Source organism: Bacillus rossius, chromosome 7 (genome assembly GCF_032445375.1).
Source record: "Bacillus rossius redtenbacheri isolate Brsri chromosome 7, Brsri_v3, whole genome shotgun sequence".
NCBI lineage: Eukaryota > Metazoa > Arthropoda > Insecta > Phasmatodea > Bacillidae > Bacillus > Bacillus rossius.
In genome coordinates, this window is record NC_086335.1 from 67,931,290 (window position 1) to 67,950,067 (window position 18,778).

The following is an 18,778-nucleotide window of genomic DNA, read 5'->3' on the forward strand; positions in this document are numbered from 1 at the left end:
GCATCCACAAACAGTGTTTTACATCAGTGTTACGTTGCACGTTAAAGATGATATTTTACCTACAATTCTTTATTTTTCAAATATTTTATACATTACCAATATTTTAAGCTTTTGCAATACCTCATCATTAAAACTAGAAAAGACTATATAAATCTGAACATTTGAAATTATGACCTCGACAATCAGTTACTTTTGTGTACCAGACTGTACATGTTGAAAGTAGCAGCTTATTGGAAATAAATGGTATAATATAAATAATTTAAATAAATTTTATCAGCATCTAAATTAATTCTATAGTAATTGCCCTATTAGAATTTAAATATTACAAAACCATTCATAGAGACTCCATAATGGGTTGTTACATTCAATGGTAGATAAATGAATTTTTTCTAAGAGAGGATTAATAAACAATAAAACATGACACTTGTATTTAAAAAACCTACATTACTATTGACAATAGCTCACTGGCATATGGGCCTACAGTAGTAGCCTTAGATGACAGGGATTCCCACACAGTAAAGCATTTCTTCACTGATATTTTGAAAATTTTTTCATAACTTCGGGAGGGGGGATATATCATCCCACCTACAACTCCCCCCCCCCCCCCGCCACGCCACCCCTTTTTTCCCCATATAATCAATGGTAACATTACAGTCAATTGTGTATAAAAAATTTATTGCAAAGGATATGTTTTAGGAATTGAAGTTTTTGGAAGAAACTAGGTGGTAATCTATTTATTTATTGACTCATTTTATATGGTGAAGTTAAGGTGTGCCACCATAATGAAAGTTAAGAGTTGGTTAGATAAGTGAGCAACATTAAAAATTAAAAAAACTGTAGAATCATTTAAATGTTTTTAATCCTTTTCAACTAAAATTTCCTATGCTATGTTATAGGGATTCTGGAAAAACTAGGTTGTCGTGAAGGGCACTGTTTGACAACAAAAAAAAAAAGAGTTAAATTTTGTGATTTAAAAAGAGTAAATAATATTTGGAAAAATATTGAAATTGGTCATATTATACTTCTTAAAACAATTCACTCATTTTTGATGCTTTTAGTCCACAATTCTTCTAAACATACTATTAGTTTTTTTTTTAGAATCAAGTGGGAGCTGAAAACAATGTTTTAAGGGATAATCAAGCAACATACATAATACTCATAAAACATTATTAACGGAAAATATCTTCTTTCAATCAACAATATTAAGCCACTACATTTAACATTTACCCTTAGAACTAGTTGTGTTCACTTTCAAACTATTAAGTGTTCCATTTTCATAAAGAACAAATTTAAACAGCGAAGCAGGAGTGGGAGCAGTGATGTTTGTTATTCAAGTCACTAACTTTATGTCCTAAACCGTAATTCCTTAAAAACACACTTCACCAATATCTGGAATTTGCATCACGAGTGTATCGGCAGTTCGGATCAACGCGTACGGCTGTTTTCCACAAGGTGTTTCCAAATTGCTTACAAGCAATCTCGTAACGTCTTTATCACATCCCTTGAATTCTGCACTCACTTCAGTGTCTTGTAGCATATACAATTTACATTTCTTACCCGCTAACCCCGTCATTGCCCTTAGAAATCGTTCGCGTAAGTACGCTCTAGCGGCCTGGAATTCTGATGGAATACAATCGTCCTCTGCTTCTTCTTTCACACTGAAGCGTAAATTCTCTCCTGAAGACATTATCCAGTTATTTCAAATAAGTAGCGAAAATTAACCATCAACAATCAACATAACCTTAAAAAAAAATATATAAACAAATAAGTAGAAACAAAATCGGCCATAGATTCGAGCTTATAATTTTTTTTTTTTAAGTGCAAGGTAAGTACAAGAAAATTACCAAAATATTACTCGTAATGCAAATATATCAGTATAATGGAGATAAAAAAATAGTAGACAATTCATTATTAATTTAGTTGGTTAAATAATCTTTAACGACATTGTGGTGAAATTGGGCGAAAGATAGATGCTTGACATTTTTGGAATAATTATTCTAGCGAATGACAAATCAGAGAGATTTAATAAACCTGATCTAAATTTCTGTGGAGGTTACATAAACATAATACAGGTGTTTGCTGTATTACAAATTGCATATCTATCAGTCTGATATGAGTTGAAAGGAGCAGAGATTATACAACTTGCTTGTAGGAGTTGACGCCAAACGCCAATGCTCCTCTATATCGCATAAACCGGTATGCCTCATCAATGCCTCACGAAATCGTGTACACCCAACGCGGTCGGGCGTGCACCACAGTGTAGAAAGTGCAACGGGGCGAACGCCACGCAGTTAGGGCCACATCGGCGGAGGAGACCGGCCGGGTGTGTTATAGCCCTCCGCCGAACTACAAAATTGTTTATGTATTTTTTCCACAGGAACATATTAGACATTATATTCATTGTTTAACACTTTATTTCTTTCAAAATTATGTTTCACCGTGCGCCTTGTCCCGAACCTGGCCGGTTCAGTTTCCCGCGTAAATCACATGTTTTCCGCGGTAGGGTTAACAGGGACGGGGGTCGCGCGCGGTGAGAGCGGCGGTATTATTCCGAAGCTCACAGAGGCCGGCAGCCTCCGCGCGGCATGGGACCAGCATTTCTTATTTTCACTGATATGTAGTTTTCAATAGTTGTATATTTCCGTAAACCTTTTCTTCCAGTCCCGTGGTCGGCCTCGACTTACCGAGTGGTATGTAACCTAACTATTCAGTGCTCCAAGACGAGCGTTCGATGTGATACGTAAGTACTATGTACGAACTGCGAGATTATACGTCGGCGCTTCACGCGATATCGTAGCCAATCGTCTAATTAGTTGAAGCCCGCACAGGGCAGCCAGTAGGCAACACGTAACAAACAATCATACTAACGCGTCAATTTCTGGAACAGTCCTAAGATTCATGTAGCGTAGCCGAAGTTACGGGACTACGCGTTCTTAGCCCAGTGTACTACATAATTATAATTGTGAAGTGTAATCTTGATCAGGATTCTAGTGTGTTATGTTAGGGTTTGTTTTGTAATCATCGCTTCGTGTCCAAAATGACCCTACCGGGTAGTAAAACCGTGAGCCACCACTGAGTGAGTGGTTGCGTGTGTGACGATTCTTTTCGGGACAACCGTTACGGCCAGGACGGGCAGCACTATGTATAGAGCTGTGCCGGAATAAATTAATAAGAAATCACTAAATCAGCCGGTATTTTCTTGTTCTTTTCAGGTGTCTCGAGTGGCCTAAACAGCTCGGGTAGCCCTACTGTGTCGAACCACTGCGTCTAGCCACAAGGCCGAACCTACCCTGAGATTCCGAACAATACTTAAGTCACTTAAATTCACATAGAGGTAGCGGGGTACGTGTCAGAGTGAACCATATTAGATGGTGGGATATTTACAGTTTGCAAATTTGTTGACAAAAATATGGTCAGTAATCATAAAACTAAACTGTTTATATTTTACACCAGTTGGTATACTTATGCTTGCATAACCATAATGTCACCTTAATACCTCACAGGGAAGTATGCATAGCCTTATGAGTGGCACGAACGCATTTATTTCAACATAGTGCGGCGAGACGAATACATGCCAATTTGAACGAAACTTGTCATCCGAATGGCAATCTATGAGTGATATAAATATAATTATTAAATGTTATTTTGATGTCCAGTTTTATTTTCTAATGTGAAAATTGATTGTTAATGATTTATGAAGGTACCAACTAGCCTGAAGTGTTGAATCCTGTGGATCAGTTCACAAATAGAGAATATACTCGTATCTGTGTGTGATAAGGCTGGAATAAATTAGAACATCAGGGGCAGAGACACTCCACTTCCACGCCCTGAATATTGTAGTAACCGGTGATGCTTTATTGCTGTTTAAATTATTTACTAGATTACAATAGCTGCATTCATACTATTGACGTCGTCCGACCGAAAGCCACCCTAAAGCCCGACCTGCAACCGCCAGTATTAAACCCCGCTAACGGAACGCGCCCCTAGCCATGGCCCACCCGAGTCAGGCGAGCCAACAGCAACCAAGGTAGAACCCGGCCCCACCTAATAAACAGAACGACATTACAGCCGACCACGTTGCAAAAACAAACACAGAATATTAAACAATATTATGTATACATTAAAAGTTGATTAACGAAAGTGCGACGTAGGAGTGCCCGGGCACTCACGTGTGTAAATACGTCGATACGTGTGTGAGTGTCCCCCTGGCGGCCTTCTGCCTAAATTAGTCAATTAAACCATGTGACATAATTATTAACCCCTTGTGTTGCGTTATTGCCCCCACCAGAGCAGTCCGGCAAGAGACGAACAGTCGCTGGTGTGACGTAAAATTTAAAGGAAATAATTCCTAAACATACTAACTTCAATTTGTAGAAGGGACGAGTGATCTTGATTCAGCTTTAATAATTAATGTAAGAATTTAACGCCCTTAAATTCTCTTATTAACATGTCACATTAGAAACTAACGTAATGAGGTCAATCCTGGCGCGAGGGCCACCGAGCCTCGGCCAGGCGCCATGACATCACGCCAGTACAGCGCGACTAGTGGACCGGGGCGGACGCACGTCCCACGGAGAGACATCATCCATTGTCTGCATTGAACTCACTTGTGGTAATTATAGTCACTTCCTCGAAACCTCTTTTTACTGACGTCGTACCGACCATGGCCTTTAAGCCCGTGCTCCGCACCGCCAGTACCGTATCCCATTTTCGGAGCGCGCCCCTTGCCCAGCCGGATTGAGTCAGGCGAGCGTCCCGGGCGTGACCCCAATAGACAAAAAACCTCATTAAAAGTCACCGCGGCCACTGGCCTTAATTAAAATGCCCGTGACTATGATCGTGTCAGATTAGAAGAAATCCAACTACAACAGCTCACAGTGAGACAATATGTTGATAAATTTACAGTCGCCAACTTGATGCCACAATTCAAATAATTAAATACTACTATAAAACTGTTGTTAAGCCTTAAGCACACAATTACCAGGTGCTACCTTTTAATTGAGCACCTGGAACGTGTTTTTAGCTTATAATAGAGCAAATTAAGTTAATATAAGTTTTTTGATGCCGACTCACAAAGAAGAGAAAGTTTCACTTCCTTGCGAGGCGGCCATGTCCGGCAGTCTCGAACCACTCCGCGCCGGGAACAGACGTGTGTCCGTGGGCAGCATCCAAGTTTCTTTCATTGATTAATTTTTATTCTATACTAAATCTTTAAATTTAAACCTCATTAATTCATAGCTGCCCACGTCGACTAGGCGCGTATTTTACGGAACCGGGCCTATCCCGACCGTCTTCACCGTGATACCGTGCTGCAGATCGTATCACTCACGTAAGTGTTTCGCCGAATTTAGGAGCCTGCTCATAGAGCCCCCCCTGCACCCGTTAATGTTCGGCGCTGGCCGTCTCCAGCGAGCATCGACCCGCGTCCCGCGAGACTGCCGCGGTAACCATTAGTGTCGCGTAGTGTTATGTTTTATCTGTGTTAATTGTGTAACGGCTAGACGTCGCCAAGTGTTGGTGAGAGTGTTTTGTAGCGGGACTAGATTAAAGGTAATTCTCACCAACTCGTGTATACTAATTTTCCGGAGTCTCCCGTCCTCCACACGGCCGAGCGGCCTTCACAATCAAGGGAGAGCCATTCAGGGTAGATTCAAGCCGTGTACCTGGCAGGGCACGCGGGGGCAGAGTACCCACGACCCAACACCAACGGCCTAGCAGCCCGCTAGCCTGGCACCCCTCTGGACAACAAGAGCAACGCAACGCCCGTAGCGCCCGTCAGGTACCCCCCGGGCCTTTCACATAGGTCGGGTGACGGCATTACTTATCTCTCCGTGCGTACCCGGTCCAATTTTCGGTACAGGACTTAATCCGGCCGCATAACTTTTAAAACCCCCTGCACCACACTTGGTCTGCGGGGTAGTTACGACTCCCAACCACCGCCAAGTAGGGATTTACTCATAACCCACACAACATTGCCGACGGTCCTAGTGGGCCACGCAGGGCAATCGACCCCACGACCCACCTATCGACTAGAAGCAGAGCTAGTCTGGCGCCCACCCGGACACATTACATTCACAACAGCCATTCCCCCTAGGAGCCGCACCGGGACTCGAGCCCGAGACCCCGGACGACGGCACTATGACTGTCTTTCTTATCACACATGCACTCTGTACATGTGACATCGTACGGCCGAAGGCCACCCCAAAGCCCGACCTGCACCCGCCAGTACTCGGCTCCGCTAACGGAAAGCACCCCTAGCCATGTTCCACCTGAGTCAAGTGAGCGGACCGCAGCCGATGGTAGAGAATAGCGAACCATTTTAATTACACATGCAATGCACTCCCTGTGCCTACAAAATTCCCCACACAATAATTAATTAATCAGAAACAAACAAAAGCCCCTAACTAATAGAGTGCGACGTAGGAGTGCCCGGGTCACACGGGCTTAATAAGTAAACACACGTAGAGGCACGCAGGTGTCCCTTTTAGATAACGTGTGGAGTGTAATTGTGTACGTAAGAGCACCACAGTGTGGAGTTTTTTCAAGTGTAATTGTGTAATAGTGTAACCAAAACTTTTACGTGTTCCGACGCCTTACTGGCAGTCATGTACCGCCGAGTAGATCTCGTGCCCAATGTAATGAACCAGTGTAAAACGTGAACAATAAAATGTCCACACCGCACCTTCCGTGCGCGACGTGCGACCCATAAAACAACCAGAACAGTGTATGTAAATTAACCTAAACAACCCAACCTTAATCAGGAACCAAATTCCATCACCGCCGACGGTTCTAGCGGGCCACACTGGGGCAACGAACCCACGACCATCACACGGTTAGACACCGAGCTAACCTGGCGCCCTCCCGGAACAGAAATCTCTAAATAAGCCAGCCACCCCGCTAGGACTTGCGCCCGACATCGAACACGAGACCGCGGATGACGGCACATGGTGCTACCTTGGAAAATACCAATTCTATACCTGGGCTGTGGTCCAAAGTAGCACATGTTACAAGTTACATGTTGGTAGCAAATGGTAGTGAACTTTAACACATACTAATAATGCAAGGGCTCTCTTTCCATCGTACTTGAGACATTTTGAACAGGTGCCTGTGGCATCCTGTCTTGAATGAAACTCGGAGTGACCATACTTATTAAGTGTACTTGATATGTTGTAATGCACAGCTAATTAAACGGAACAAAGTTACAAACACTTCATTTAAGCGCTACCCCCGATAGCAATGTTCATAACTGACAACTTCCTCTGCTCGCTTAGACTGTTATGCCATCTCGTTGCCTCACAGGGGATATGCGGGTCCAAGCCAGTGCATGCTTCCCACCTCAGATAGATCATGCAATAGACCCTCTTGCTTTTCACTTCTCCGCCACATACATATCAGCCACCTCGTTGCTCTATGCTACATCTTCTCCAGTTACCTTACCATAGCCAGTACGTGGGAAGCCTTCTTTTCACAGACGAGAGAGCCAAACGCCCGATCGTGTATCTTCGAGTTTTTTTTGTTCATTTTAAATATTTTTAATGTAGATATACTTACCTAATATAACCAACCATCCACAATATTTTAAAGTATTTATAATGCAGCTAACCTATCCTAATCGACATCTTAATTTAATGCCACGCTGGTTTATACAATGAGTTAGAACGGGAAAAAAAAAGCGAGCATGAACTTCGGGTGTGGCTCTCTCGTCTGTGAAATTTGGCTTTCCCCACTACGTAGGGGATTCCTAATTAATAATATATTTATTTCTATACTCCTTGCATTGGCCTGTCCAACCTGGGGCATAGATAAAAGTTGGGCTCTAGGACAGTTTGTGGAAAGATGGAAGATTATAGGAATAAAGTATAGTTCCAGAATAGTTTTCAGTGACAGGAATGATCTGAGAAGGATTTTTAGTCGTTGATTATGAGAGCGATCAGTAAATATAGTTTTAAACTTACGTTTAGCTGCCACTTAGTGTTGTCAAGATCGTGAGATTTTTTTTGAGAACTATCTAAATTTTGGAATGGAATATTACCTAATTATTGAATTGATATTGTGAAGTATAAATAATGTTATATTGCCAAGAATATTCTGAATGATAAAGTTTTTTTTTTTAAATGTATTTATAAAGTGGATTGTTATTGGGTGTTGGCGTTAAGGATTGGACCACGAATAAATAAACTTTCATTGAATTATATGGGATTAGTAGTGTTCGGTATAAGTTTTTACGTATTCTGTAATTTTGCTCAATCTGTTTTTAATCGATTAATCGAAAGATACAACCGCGTGTTTTATGCTAACCATTGATTTGGTGTTATCCAAATCGTAGAAATTGCTTATTGCTAAAGTACATCAAACGTACTTGTGTTGGAAATTGAAGGGAAAATTAGCCGTAGTTTGGTGTGTTTTTGATTTTTTTTGTATTGGTTTGCTTGTTTATTTTAAGTGTAATAGTGCCAACATATATGTAGGCATGAACTGTTTGTAGTTTTGTTTATTGATAGACGAATGTGTACGGCAGCGTGCGAGGTTGTTCCTGTAGTGAAGGTATATATAATTTTATTTCATATATCATATTTCGGTTGTATTTATGTGATTTAAAGACTTATTTAGCGTTATAATTTATCATAGTTTAAATGTTAACAAGAAATTTTGGATTCGGAAATGTATGTTAGCTACTCAGTATGCCCGGACTGTGTTTTTCATTGCGGGAAATTGTAATGGTAGCCGTAAATTTGTTCAGTTAATTTGATCTGCATCTTATGTTGTCATTTACAAAATTTAATTCTTAATTCGCCCGAATTCTAAAGTAGGGCAAATGTAATGGTTTTGCCTTGACATCAAGGCAACCAATGTGTGTGTCAATAGTGGAAAACAGTTGCAAGTAATATTTCTGTCTAGGTCATGTTGCTAAGAGAGATAGGAAGGAGAAATTTCTGACAGTATATATTTTTTGGAAGGTAGGTGGTAATCATCTAGGAGAGAGGTGCATCCTTAAAATAAAAAAAAAAAAAAAAAATCTATTTTTATACTTTCTGACACTTTCTTATAATCATTCTGGGAAAAAGCATTGCGAAATTATGAGTAGTTTATTGTTTCAATAGTTTCTGAGTTTAGGTTAGCTTAACTACATTTAGAAATACTGCCAAAACATGTGAAGATTTGGTTCGGTTGGCGCTACTCTAGATATTTACCGAACTGGTCTTGCAGTTGCTCACAAAATCCATATTTCAAACAACATGTGACAGTCTTTTTTCCAAGTATTCTATGAGGCGAAAACCGTTTCTTTCTATGAGCATGCTACTGATAAATAATTTGTCTCAGGTAATGAAATAACACAATTATAGCTTTGCCATTTTACAGAGGGTATAGAAAAAATTCAGATAGTAAACAAAAAATAATAATTATCAGGTTTTTATTTGCTTTTTTTTTTGTGCACCCCTCTCCTAGTTTACTACCAACTATGTTATTAAAGAGCCTACAACTGGATTGTCTCTAACATTACTACTTAAAGGAAATTTAATATCACCATCAACTTATGGCATTCGTTGAAATATAAAATCAATTCAATAGCAGTCGTCACCTAAATAATAAATTACTAATGGCTGAAATATTTGAAGAATTATGATTAGATTTTACCTTACTAATGATTTAAATAAAGATCTTATTAAAGTTTATTGTGTCTGTTAAACACAAAAATTATAATCATATTTGTCACCACACCTATATACCTAGTTTAAAAATAAGTAAATATCTAAAACAAAATTTAATTTAAAAAATCAAACCATATTGTAAATTATTAATTTTTATTTTGTATTATTGTGACTTTTGTTTGATACATATAAAAAAATATTCACAAACTCATGATTTTGTACACAAAATTGTGTCATGTGAACTTTTCTTCGCAAAAATGTAATTGGTAACTTGAGGTATTTGCCATAATTAGTTAAATATTAAGGTAAATATGTAGTGTACGGATTATCGTCAAAAATTTTTTTAAAAATCTGAAATAACTTATTATATGCTCTTTTACGTCCTCTTTTCAAAACAGCCTGCGGAGATAAAAAATTCCAATTACTTTTGGAGATATAGCCGTTTTTATTTTTCAATACAAGACCTATGTAATCATTCGACCGTCGCCATTTTATATTTTGCAGTGTGTGCGTGGATGCCTAAATAACAGAAATTTTCCATTAGGTTAGGTTAGTTACATTATAAATACTTTAAAATAAATGGAAATTAAAAATAATATCAATTAATTTTACTTGTTGTATAGTTTTAAGTATTTATAATGTAACTGACCTGACCTAACAAAACGGGACAAAGGTAGATTAGGTCAGGTCAGCTACAGTATAAATACTTTGAAACTGAACGGACATTAAAAATAATAAAAATTAATTTTAATGGTTGTTTAGTTTTAAAGTATTTATAATGTAGCTGACCTGACCTAACAAACCGGGACAAAGGATGAACAGTAGGAACTCACGTAATTTTCTTTTTACTTATTACTTGCGCAACAAATAAAACATTAAAATTTGAAACGTTAAAAACTCACCTAAGTTAGAGGCGGGTACAATTCCTTTGCCATTAGTAGAAAATGATGTAGTCGTTCACCTACGTCGCGGGAAAAAAAAAAAATCATACTCGTAAACAAGCAACAATCATAAAAGCCGCAAGAGTGCACAGGATGAAAATTAAAAAATTTGATATGTCCTAAAGTATTTGTAATTTCTTATCTCCGCTGGGTTTAATGAAAAGAGGAAGTTAAAGAGCACAGAATAAAATTATTTTTGGAATTTTAAATTTTTTTTAACAAATATCGCCCAAATATGAAAATTAAAAAATTCGATATCTCCTAAAGTATTTGGAATTTCTTATCTCCGCAGGCTGTATTGAAAAGAGGACGTAAAAGAGCATATAATAAAAGTTATATCAGATTTTTAAAAAAAAATTTGACGATAATCCGTACACTACATATTTACCAATATTAATTTTTTGCATATCAGAACTAGAGATTTGGGAATAATGAGCCAATGAGTTATGAAATTGTATGGTATGTTGATTTGTCCAACATGCAACTTAAGTGTAGGATTAGTGATTTGGTTGGGCATTAACCCAAGTAGAAAAATGTAGCTTTTTCCTTTTGTCATTTGTGTTAAATGTTGTATAATGCATATAGGCTAAGTAAATTAGCAACAAGATCATTTAGTTATCTTATCAAGTTAGCATGGAGGTATTGGCTATGCTAATCTTGAAATTGAACTTTTATTTTTTTTTGCATTCTGGTATCAGACCGGTGGTAAGAAAGTTTAATCTCAACCACAATTCCCCTTAATCACCTCCCACACTCCACCTTCTTTACCTTTTCACATTTCTACCCAGACCTCAACAGGATGTAACTGTGGTAGTGAACTGTGTACTTATTGCCTTAATTTTTTTAAAAAAATATATTGACGTAAGTATGTTTGTGTTGTTTCCAGTGTTACTATGCCGGCCTCGGATGGGGACCCCGTGGGCACAGCTCTGCGCGTCTCCCTCGCCGCATGTAGCGACGCCCGCGATGACCTCGACAGCAAGATCGTAGCTTCCTCGGCGCGGATCCTGCTCAGCCACATAGAGTACGAGGCGTGCGACGGCTACAAGCACAGCGTGCTAGAGAATCTCAAGAGCAAGTACATCGTCCTGAAGGCGGCCCATGCCGCGGGGAGCGGGGCGGCGCTGAAGGGCAAGCCGGCGGCCGCGGACATGAAGCCCAGCTCGGCGGAGACGGAGCTGCCGGCGCTGAAGGTGACGCTGTTCCCCGCGGAGGCGGTGCAGCTGGGCTGGCGCGGCATGCGCCCCATCGGCGCCGGCATGATCAACATGGGCAACACTTGCTACCTCAACTCCACCCTGCAGGTGCGCTGCCGATATGGCACTTTCACCTAGCTCCTTCGTAGAAATAAACAACACGTATTAATTACTACCATAACCAGTCTTTTAATATGAGGGGCTCTGGTACATTGTGGTTTTAAGTTTAGTTAGTACATATATTTTAGCCCTGAAATATTAATATTATTATCAGGTATGTCTAACTCTAATCTGCAAAATTCTTGACATACGGCACTATGTTCTGGAGCCGCGCAAGTGAGTGGGCAGGGTTGAAATACAGATGGAGTGAAAAATCGGTTAAAGGAAGGGAAAAAAAAATTGTTCTCTAAGGAGCCTCTTTACCATGGTAGGGCCAACATAAATTAGTTTATGAATGTTTGTAGTATTTTGAAAATAATTTTTCCTATAGTATGGCCTGATAACGGTCAGAATGAAAAGCGATAAAGGGCTACTATCAGGCATATGTATGGCTGCTTGTGAATGTTAGATCGACTCTCCTAAGTTTCTGGTTTGTAAGGAGTGGTTTTGTGTGCCACACAAAAGTGTTGTTCTTGCAGCAGTCACGCAAATGGTGTGGTGGGTGATGAACATGGTTTTTGGCGGTGGTTGCAGGCACTGTTCCACGTCCCAGCGCTGGTCAACTGGCTGGAGAGTGACACTGACCACCTTGACAAGTGCACCGCGAACGGTGAGTTGGCACGCCTGCGGAGGCACCCAGCAGCACAGCAGCGACCGGACGTGTTCTGCAGTGTTTAGCTGCATTTGCTTGCTCTGCCCCTCAGCGTCTCATGTGAACGTGCTTCTCGAGGGTGGAGAATGAGCACAGTCAAACCTCATTAATTCTTTGGCTACTTGTTAACTAAGCTTCATTTGGTCATTTTAAAAAAAAATTAAATCGTGAGAAAAAGTTTTTATTGACAGTTTTAGTTTACTTTTTACTACATATCTACTTCACATTTTCACGCAATCACCATTCAGTTTCAGGCACTTTTCGTAACCCTGCACCGGTTTTTGTAACCTCTTTGCAGGGAATTTCGCCGCCAGGGAATGGAACGGACTCCTCAGCCATAGACTTCATAAGCATACACAATGCGTGTAATCTAAGTACAGTTATGTAATAAACATATCTGGTTAACTTATAAGAAATTCTGTACCAGAGTTTAAAAATTATGGCTACGGTTTTTTTTGGGATGAAAAAGGCATTACTTTGGTTAATTTAATGAAACGTGTCTCAAATTTTGGGAAAAATTACAAAATTTATGATTTTCAACTGTTTTAATTTTCAGGCGTGGAACTTCCATGCAGAGGGGTGTTAAAGAATCTGGTGCACTGTTACGAAAAGTGTTTGGAACTCAATGGCAATTATGTGAAAATGTCTAGTAGATATATACATAGTAAACTATAAACTTTTTCTCAAAAGTTTATTATTTTGTAATGACCAAACGGAGCATACTTTACCAATAGCCTTCATACAAATGTGTAGGAACTAAATTTTACCATTTCTTAGTAACTAAGGTTGGTATTAATAGGGTATTCGTATTGCATGTGAAAGATTAAATAAGGTATTTCCTCTGAGAATTTACCTATATTATTACATGTTAAACTATAATTGCAAAGTTACTCTGTACCATTCCTTGTTGTGGCACAGTTACTAGGTATAATGGAGAAATATTTGTAAGTGCTAGGGGTCTGGTCTTGGGAATTGTGATGTTTCAATAACTTGATATTTTCTGGTAAATGTTGTGGATTTGGATCGTCATTCTGCAAATGTGCATTTTCTTGCTCGTTTCAGGCAACATGGAGTGTACGATCTGCGCCATGGCAAAGACTCTGAAGAACTCGCATAGCAAGTCAGGTGGCGTCATGAAGCCATTCTGGATCTACAACAAACTCAAAAGTCAGTACACTTCAGTCATGTTCATGATTACCCACCTAAAAATTCAAGTTCCCAAATTTTTAATGAATACCGGTAAAAAAAAATTATATTACTTTCATTAATAATTTTTTTTTCAACATTTTAAATCTCTTAGTTTATTATATACTAATTTAAAACTAGCAACTAAAATAACTCTTAACATGAGAGAAATTTTTGTTAACATAATTTTGTTTTAGCGATACTAGTAAAAACAAAATTTTTTGCTAATGATGTAGCAGAATTTCAATTTGATGGAAGTTTGATCAACTTCAATTATAAAATCACTTACTTAGAAACCTTTCAATTTCTTTGGTCTCAATTAGGCCTGTACGGTTTCCAGATTTTTCGGTTCCGGTTCCTTTAAAATACCAGATCCGAAACTGACTTTTGAATCCTCTGTTTTAAGTTTGGTGTATTCTTTTGTATGTTTCTGTTACTTCATATGCAATCTGTAATAGCAAAACGTTTATCCTTTGGCGAATGGGAAAGGTAAACAAATATATTCTTTCAATGTTACAAACATCTCATGATATAACAACATGCCAACAATGTATGTTATAGGATATAGTTTATCTGTTACTATGAACTTGGAGATTGATAGGAACCAAAAGATGCCATCTTACTGCTTAGAATTTTTTAGTCTTCATTTTGTGTGGTTAATTTATAAATTGTTAAAGCAAAATTTATTTTGAACTAATTCCTAAAGTTTTTTTTAGGGATTGAATGCTAAAAAATTTTTCCCATGTGATCTTTGCTTTAACAAACATGAAATTTCAATTAATAATGAAATAATTGTTAAGGCACAAACACATATGAATCCTGAAACCAATAAGGCAGCTTTCATTTTCTCTCATAAAATGGTAGTACTGTTTTTTGTTGGATGAATGTTACGATTTCTGTCCTTAGTAGTTATAGAGACCAACTACAATACAAACAAAGCACAGTAGTCAAAAATAATGTGTTATAAAAAAAAGTACGTTAAAATTATACGTTTTGAAGAACAAATTACATTTAAATTGTAAGAAAGATGTATAAGTAGTTTTAAAAATTCAATACCAGAAAAGAAAGTATCTTCACCGACAGTATTTTGATGTTAGCATTGATTAGGCATACCTATTTCAAGGTTTGAGGTTAACGTACAAATATGTAAACAAAATAAAGTTTTAGGCTAGTCGCTAGTGCAAAGAGAGTACTCCCCTTTTCTGTTTAATTGAATTCATTTTTAATCAAATAATTACCCAGTAAACCTCATTTATGTGTGTGTGTATTAATTTTTTTATTTATTTGATGTAACATGCATATTTTTTCATTGTATGAACCGGAACTTAGAACTGGGTTCTCAATGTAAAACCGATCCTGAACCAAACGACCAATAAAAACCAGAACCTTACAGAACTATAGTATCAATGGAACCATTTGATTGTAAAACAAGCATTTATTACAGCGTAATTTTAAGTACAAACTTTTAACTAAATTTTCTAATTTATTTTTTAAGCTAACTGCCCAACATTAAAATTTACTGGTATATTCTTATCAATGATTTTTCTGTCTGAAAAATGGAGATGAGACCAGTGGCGGATCCAGAGGTTCACCTCGGAAGGGGCACTCTAGGATTTCAGAACAGCCAGAGAAAAAAATATGTCTTAAAATTACTAAATTTGCATTTAATCTACTCACACTACACATACCATCCAACCACCAGATTTTAAATTCTACAAGAAATTATTTAATTATATTAAAATATTTTATTGGTTAATAATTTTTGTCTGCAAAATTAATGTAGCAGACAACTGTTTTTTTTTTGGGGGGGGGGGGGGGGGCACTTGCCCCTGGTGGCCCCCCTTGGATCCGCCACTGGATGAGACAGATTCTCTGAAGGCAGCCAGGGGTGGTTCTGCCTCGCTGTGAGAAGCGTGTGCTGGGAGGGGTGGTGACTGGCATGTGTGTGTGTGACGGCGCAGTGATCTGCAAGCACATGACCCACGGAACCCAGGAGGATGCCCACGAGTTCATGCGGTACCTCATCGAGAGCATGGAGAAGGCCTACCTCAGCCGACACAAGAGCAAAGTGTAAGTGGGGCTTTCCCTGCTCATTCAGTATAGACGGCCTGATGGGCGATACGGATAATAATCAGTACCGATTCTCTTAAATATACATTTATTTAACATCTCCAACAACTGATTCAATACTGAGTTCCTGGGGATAAATACTTACGGAACTATAAACAGGTGAACGGAAAAAAAATGAAATTTAACTGTTTTCGTATGTATCTGTGTTTTTTTTATTATAAAAAGTATTGGTTGGAAATGATTACAGTACATCAAAAATCCGGAAAATTGGGAATATCAGCTGATGCAGGTACTAAAATGATTGCATAGTTACATCACTGATATTCAGTTAGTTTAGGCTTCTTCGCATTATGACAATGTGTACTTCACTGTGATGGTAAAAAACTGTTTTTTCTCCCCCTACGCCAGCGATTGTAAAAAAAAAAAAAATTGCGCAAATAGGAGCACGTAAGGAATTTTGTACATTTGTGACACTTGTGTTTTGGTTGTTGAATGTTTATAGACATTTTTTATATTGATGACATAAGAATATTAGATCATATATAATTTTCACAGCAGGTTAAATAAACATACAGACTGTGTTGTCACTATGTTTAAATGAAAAATGTCTTACAGTGTAGTGAATCCTTGATGAGTAGCCAAGCGAATGTGTCACTTTTGTTTTGTTTTTTTTGCACAGCAGATGTTGGCCTAAAAAAATGCTACTGCACAGTCCAATCATTGTTTAGTTATCTTTTCAAACACAAACTGAGTATCAACTTATTACAGGGTTTATACAAGTATTTGGCAAATAGATTTCAAAACTTTTTACAAAAAATTTTAATAATTTTTTTGGAGGACTTTTTACAGCACAGTCTAATTTTATATACACCAAACAAAATTAAACAATACTAATTAGATCTGCTATTCCTAGCAATTAAATTTGTTAGAAATGAAATTTGTTGGAAAACAAAACATTTTCACAGATGATTTCCACACGATTGAAAAGTATCTCCAGGTGTTAACTATAAAACTATAAACTACATATAAAAAAAATGCAAGTTAACAAAACAGTGCTGGAAATTAATATTTTGTGACTTTCTGGCATAGCTACGGTTTATTTACAGAATTTTTTTTGATTTTCATTTTTGAGATGTGTGTTTACATGCACCATGAGATTTGTTGCAGAAAAAATGTAACACAAATAATGATTATACAAAGTACTGTGACTGAAACAAATGTTATACCACTTTTATGTTGCAGAAAAGTGGTGATGTTCATACTTAAATTTTATTAACCTTAACTGCTATAGCTGTGCCAATACAAATAGGCAGAAGTCAATTTTGCCAATGTTTAGTTTAATTGACATTTCTGCAGATTCACAATATGCTTAATAATTTTCAGCCCATATAATTGAGAAATGAAAGTGCCTGCCATAACCTAAAAATCACTTTTCACTTTTCGTACTACAACATACTTTGAACTCATAATTTCTTTGTTACGTGTGCTAGCCGTTCATATCAAACTTGAATATTGTAGTTTGAATGACGTTCTTGAATCTAATACATCGTAAATAAATATATCACCAGCACTGTAAATTTAGGTAAGAACAAAAACTTGTTATGAATTGTATGCTTTTCTTAGAATGAGTTATTTTGGGTAATTTAGTAAATTTATCAAAACATTTTTAACCAAAATGTGTTTTCTTCTGTATCGATCGGTTTGGAATCGGTGAAGCGGCAACAGTTGTATTGGCGTATCGTCACATCGGCAAAATTTTGTGAATCGGTACAGCTCGCATATGGTTTCTTAATGTCTTGAGAAAGTGTTCTAACCAGAGGAAAAGGTTAATCAGGTGAGAGAAATGAAAGTATTAAAATTCTGTGCAGAATTGTTTATGGTGCGACAGGCTGTAATATCGACTGGTGATGTTTCAGGCTGGACAACTACAGCAAAGAGACGACGCCCTTGAACCAGATATTCGGAGGCTACATGAGGACGGAAGGTGCGTATAGAACACGTTGCAATGGCTCCAAGAGATGGACATTCGTTCTTGGCTATCGAGTTTGTTCAAGCAGCCCAGCTAGCGTGTGCTCTACCGCTGCCGTTGCTTGGTGCTGATAAATGAAAAAAGGAAGGTATACACGGCAAAAGGTTCTTAGTAGTGGTGCACCGATGCGGATACCGATGAATCGTAATCGGCGATAATGGGTACTTACCGATTAATCGTAATCGGCGATTATCTTAACGATTACTTTGCCGATTATTTACGTCCCGGCGTAATTAAGTAGGTTTTTACCGTTTAATATTTTGTTCCAGATTTTAGGACGAAATACCGTAATATTTGTATATATTACAAAATTCATCTAACTCCGTCATATCATAATTACAGATATTTTGTTAAGTTTAATAAATCTCATTGCCTCGAACAATAAAAAATACATTTATCCTACACGTTTATTTACGTTTCGTCTTTTGTTTGTTTAGTGGCCTTGTTCATTACCTATAGCCAGAGACGTAAAATAGATGTCACATAATCAAAATACCACAAACAGTTGCAGTGGATTCTATGACAATCGATCTTTTCGAGTCGTAGTAGCAGTTCAAAATCGTGGTCCCGATACCTTCTAGAGTTTATCACTGCTTTTTACCAACTCGTTATGGGCGTCTTTGGTAACATTATCCGTTGTTGTGTTATTTGTATGTGATGTGAAAAGTGAAAAAGTATTTATAATTTTATATATTCAGTCAACATAAATAAAATAACATGTGCTAGAATTGGTTTTTATTCATTTTTATATAATTATAGTGAGATGGCGAGTAGGGAGGAAAAAAATGAAGTGTGGAAACATTTTTCTATAAACTCAAGTGAACAAATAAAGCAGCATGTTTACATTGTTAAACGGTAATTTCTTGATGCAACCTTATGTGATAGTCGATAATAAT

General features: G+C 37.8%; 1 protein-coding gene across 3 annotated transcripts in view; it reads left to right on the forward strand.

The window, feature by feature from the left end:
- The first annotated feature begins 8,207 nt into the window (after positions 1-8,207).
- The window catches only part of LOC134534282 (ubiquitin carboxyl-terminal hydrolase 36), a 36,049-nt gene continuing 25,478 nt past the window's right edge, over positions 8,208-18,778 (forward strand). The window contains exons 1-6 of one of the 3 annotated variants that reach the window (XM_063372593.1): positions 8,208-8,544; positions 11,478-11,895; positions 12,481-12,556; positions 13,661-13,765; positions 15,745-15,853; positions 17,770-17,837. In XM_063372593.1, coding sequence (XP_063228663.1) covers positions 11,485-11,895; positions 12,481-12,556; positions 13,661-13,765; positions 15,745-15,853; positions 17,770-17,837 — 769 coding nt within the window. In that variant the 5' untranslated portion in view covers positions 8,208-8,544; positions 11,478-11,484. The remainder of the gene's footprint in view (positions 8,545-11,477; positions 11,896-12,480; positions 12,557-13,660; positions 13,766-15,744; positions 15,854-17,769; positions 17,838-18,778) is intronic. The other 2 variants (XM_063372594.1, XM_063372595.1) reach the window with 2 other exon arrangements.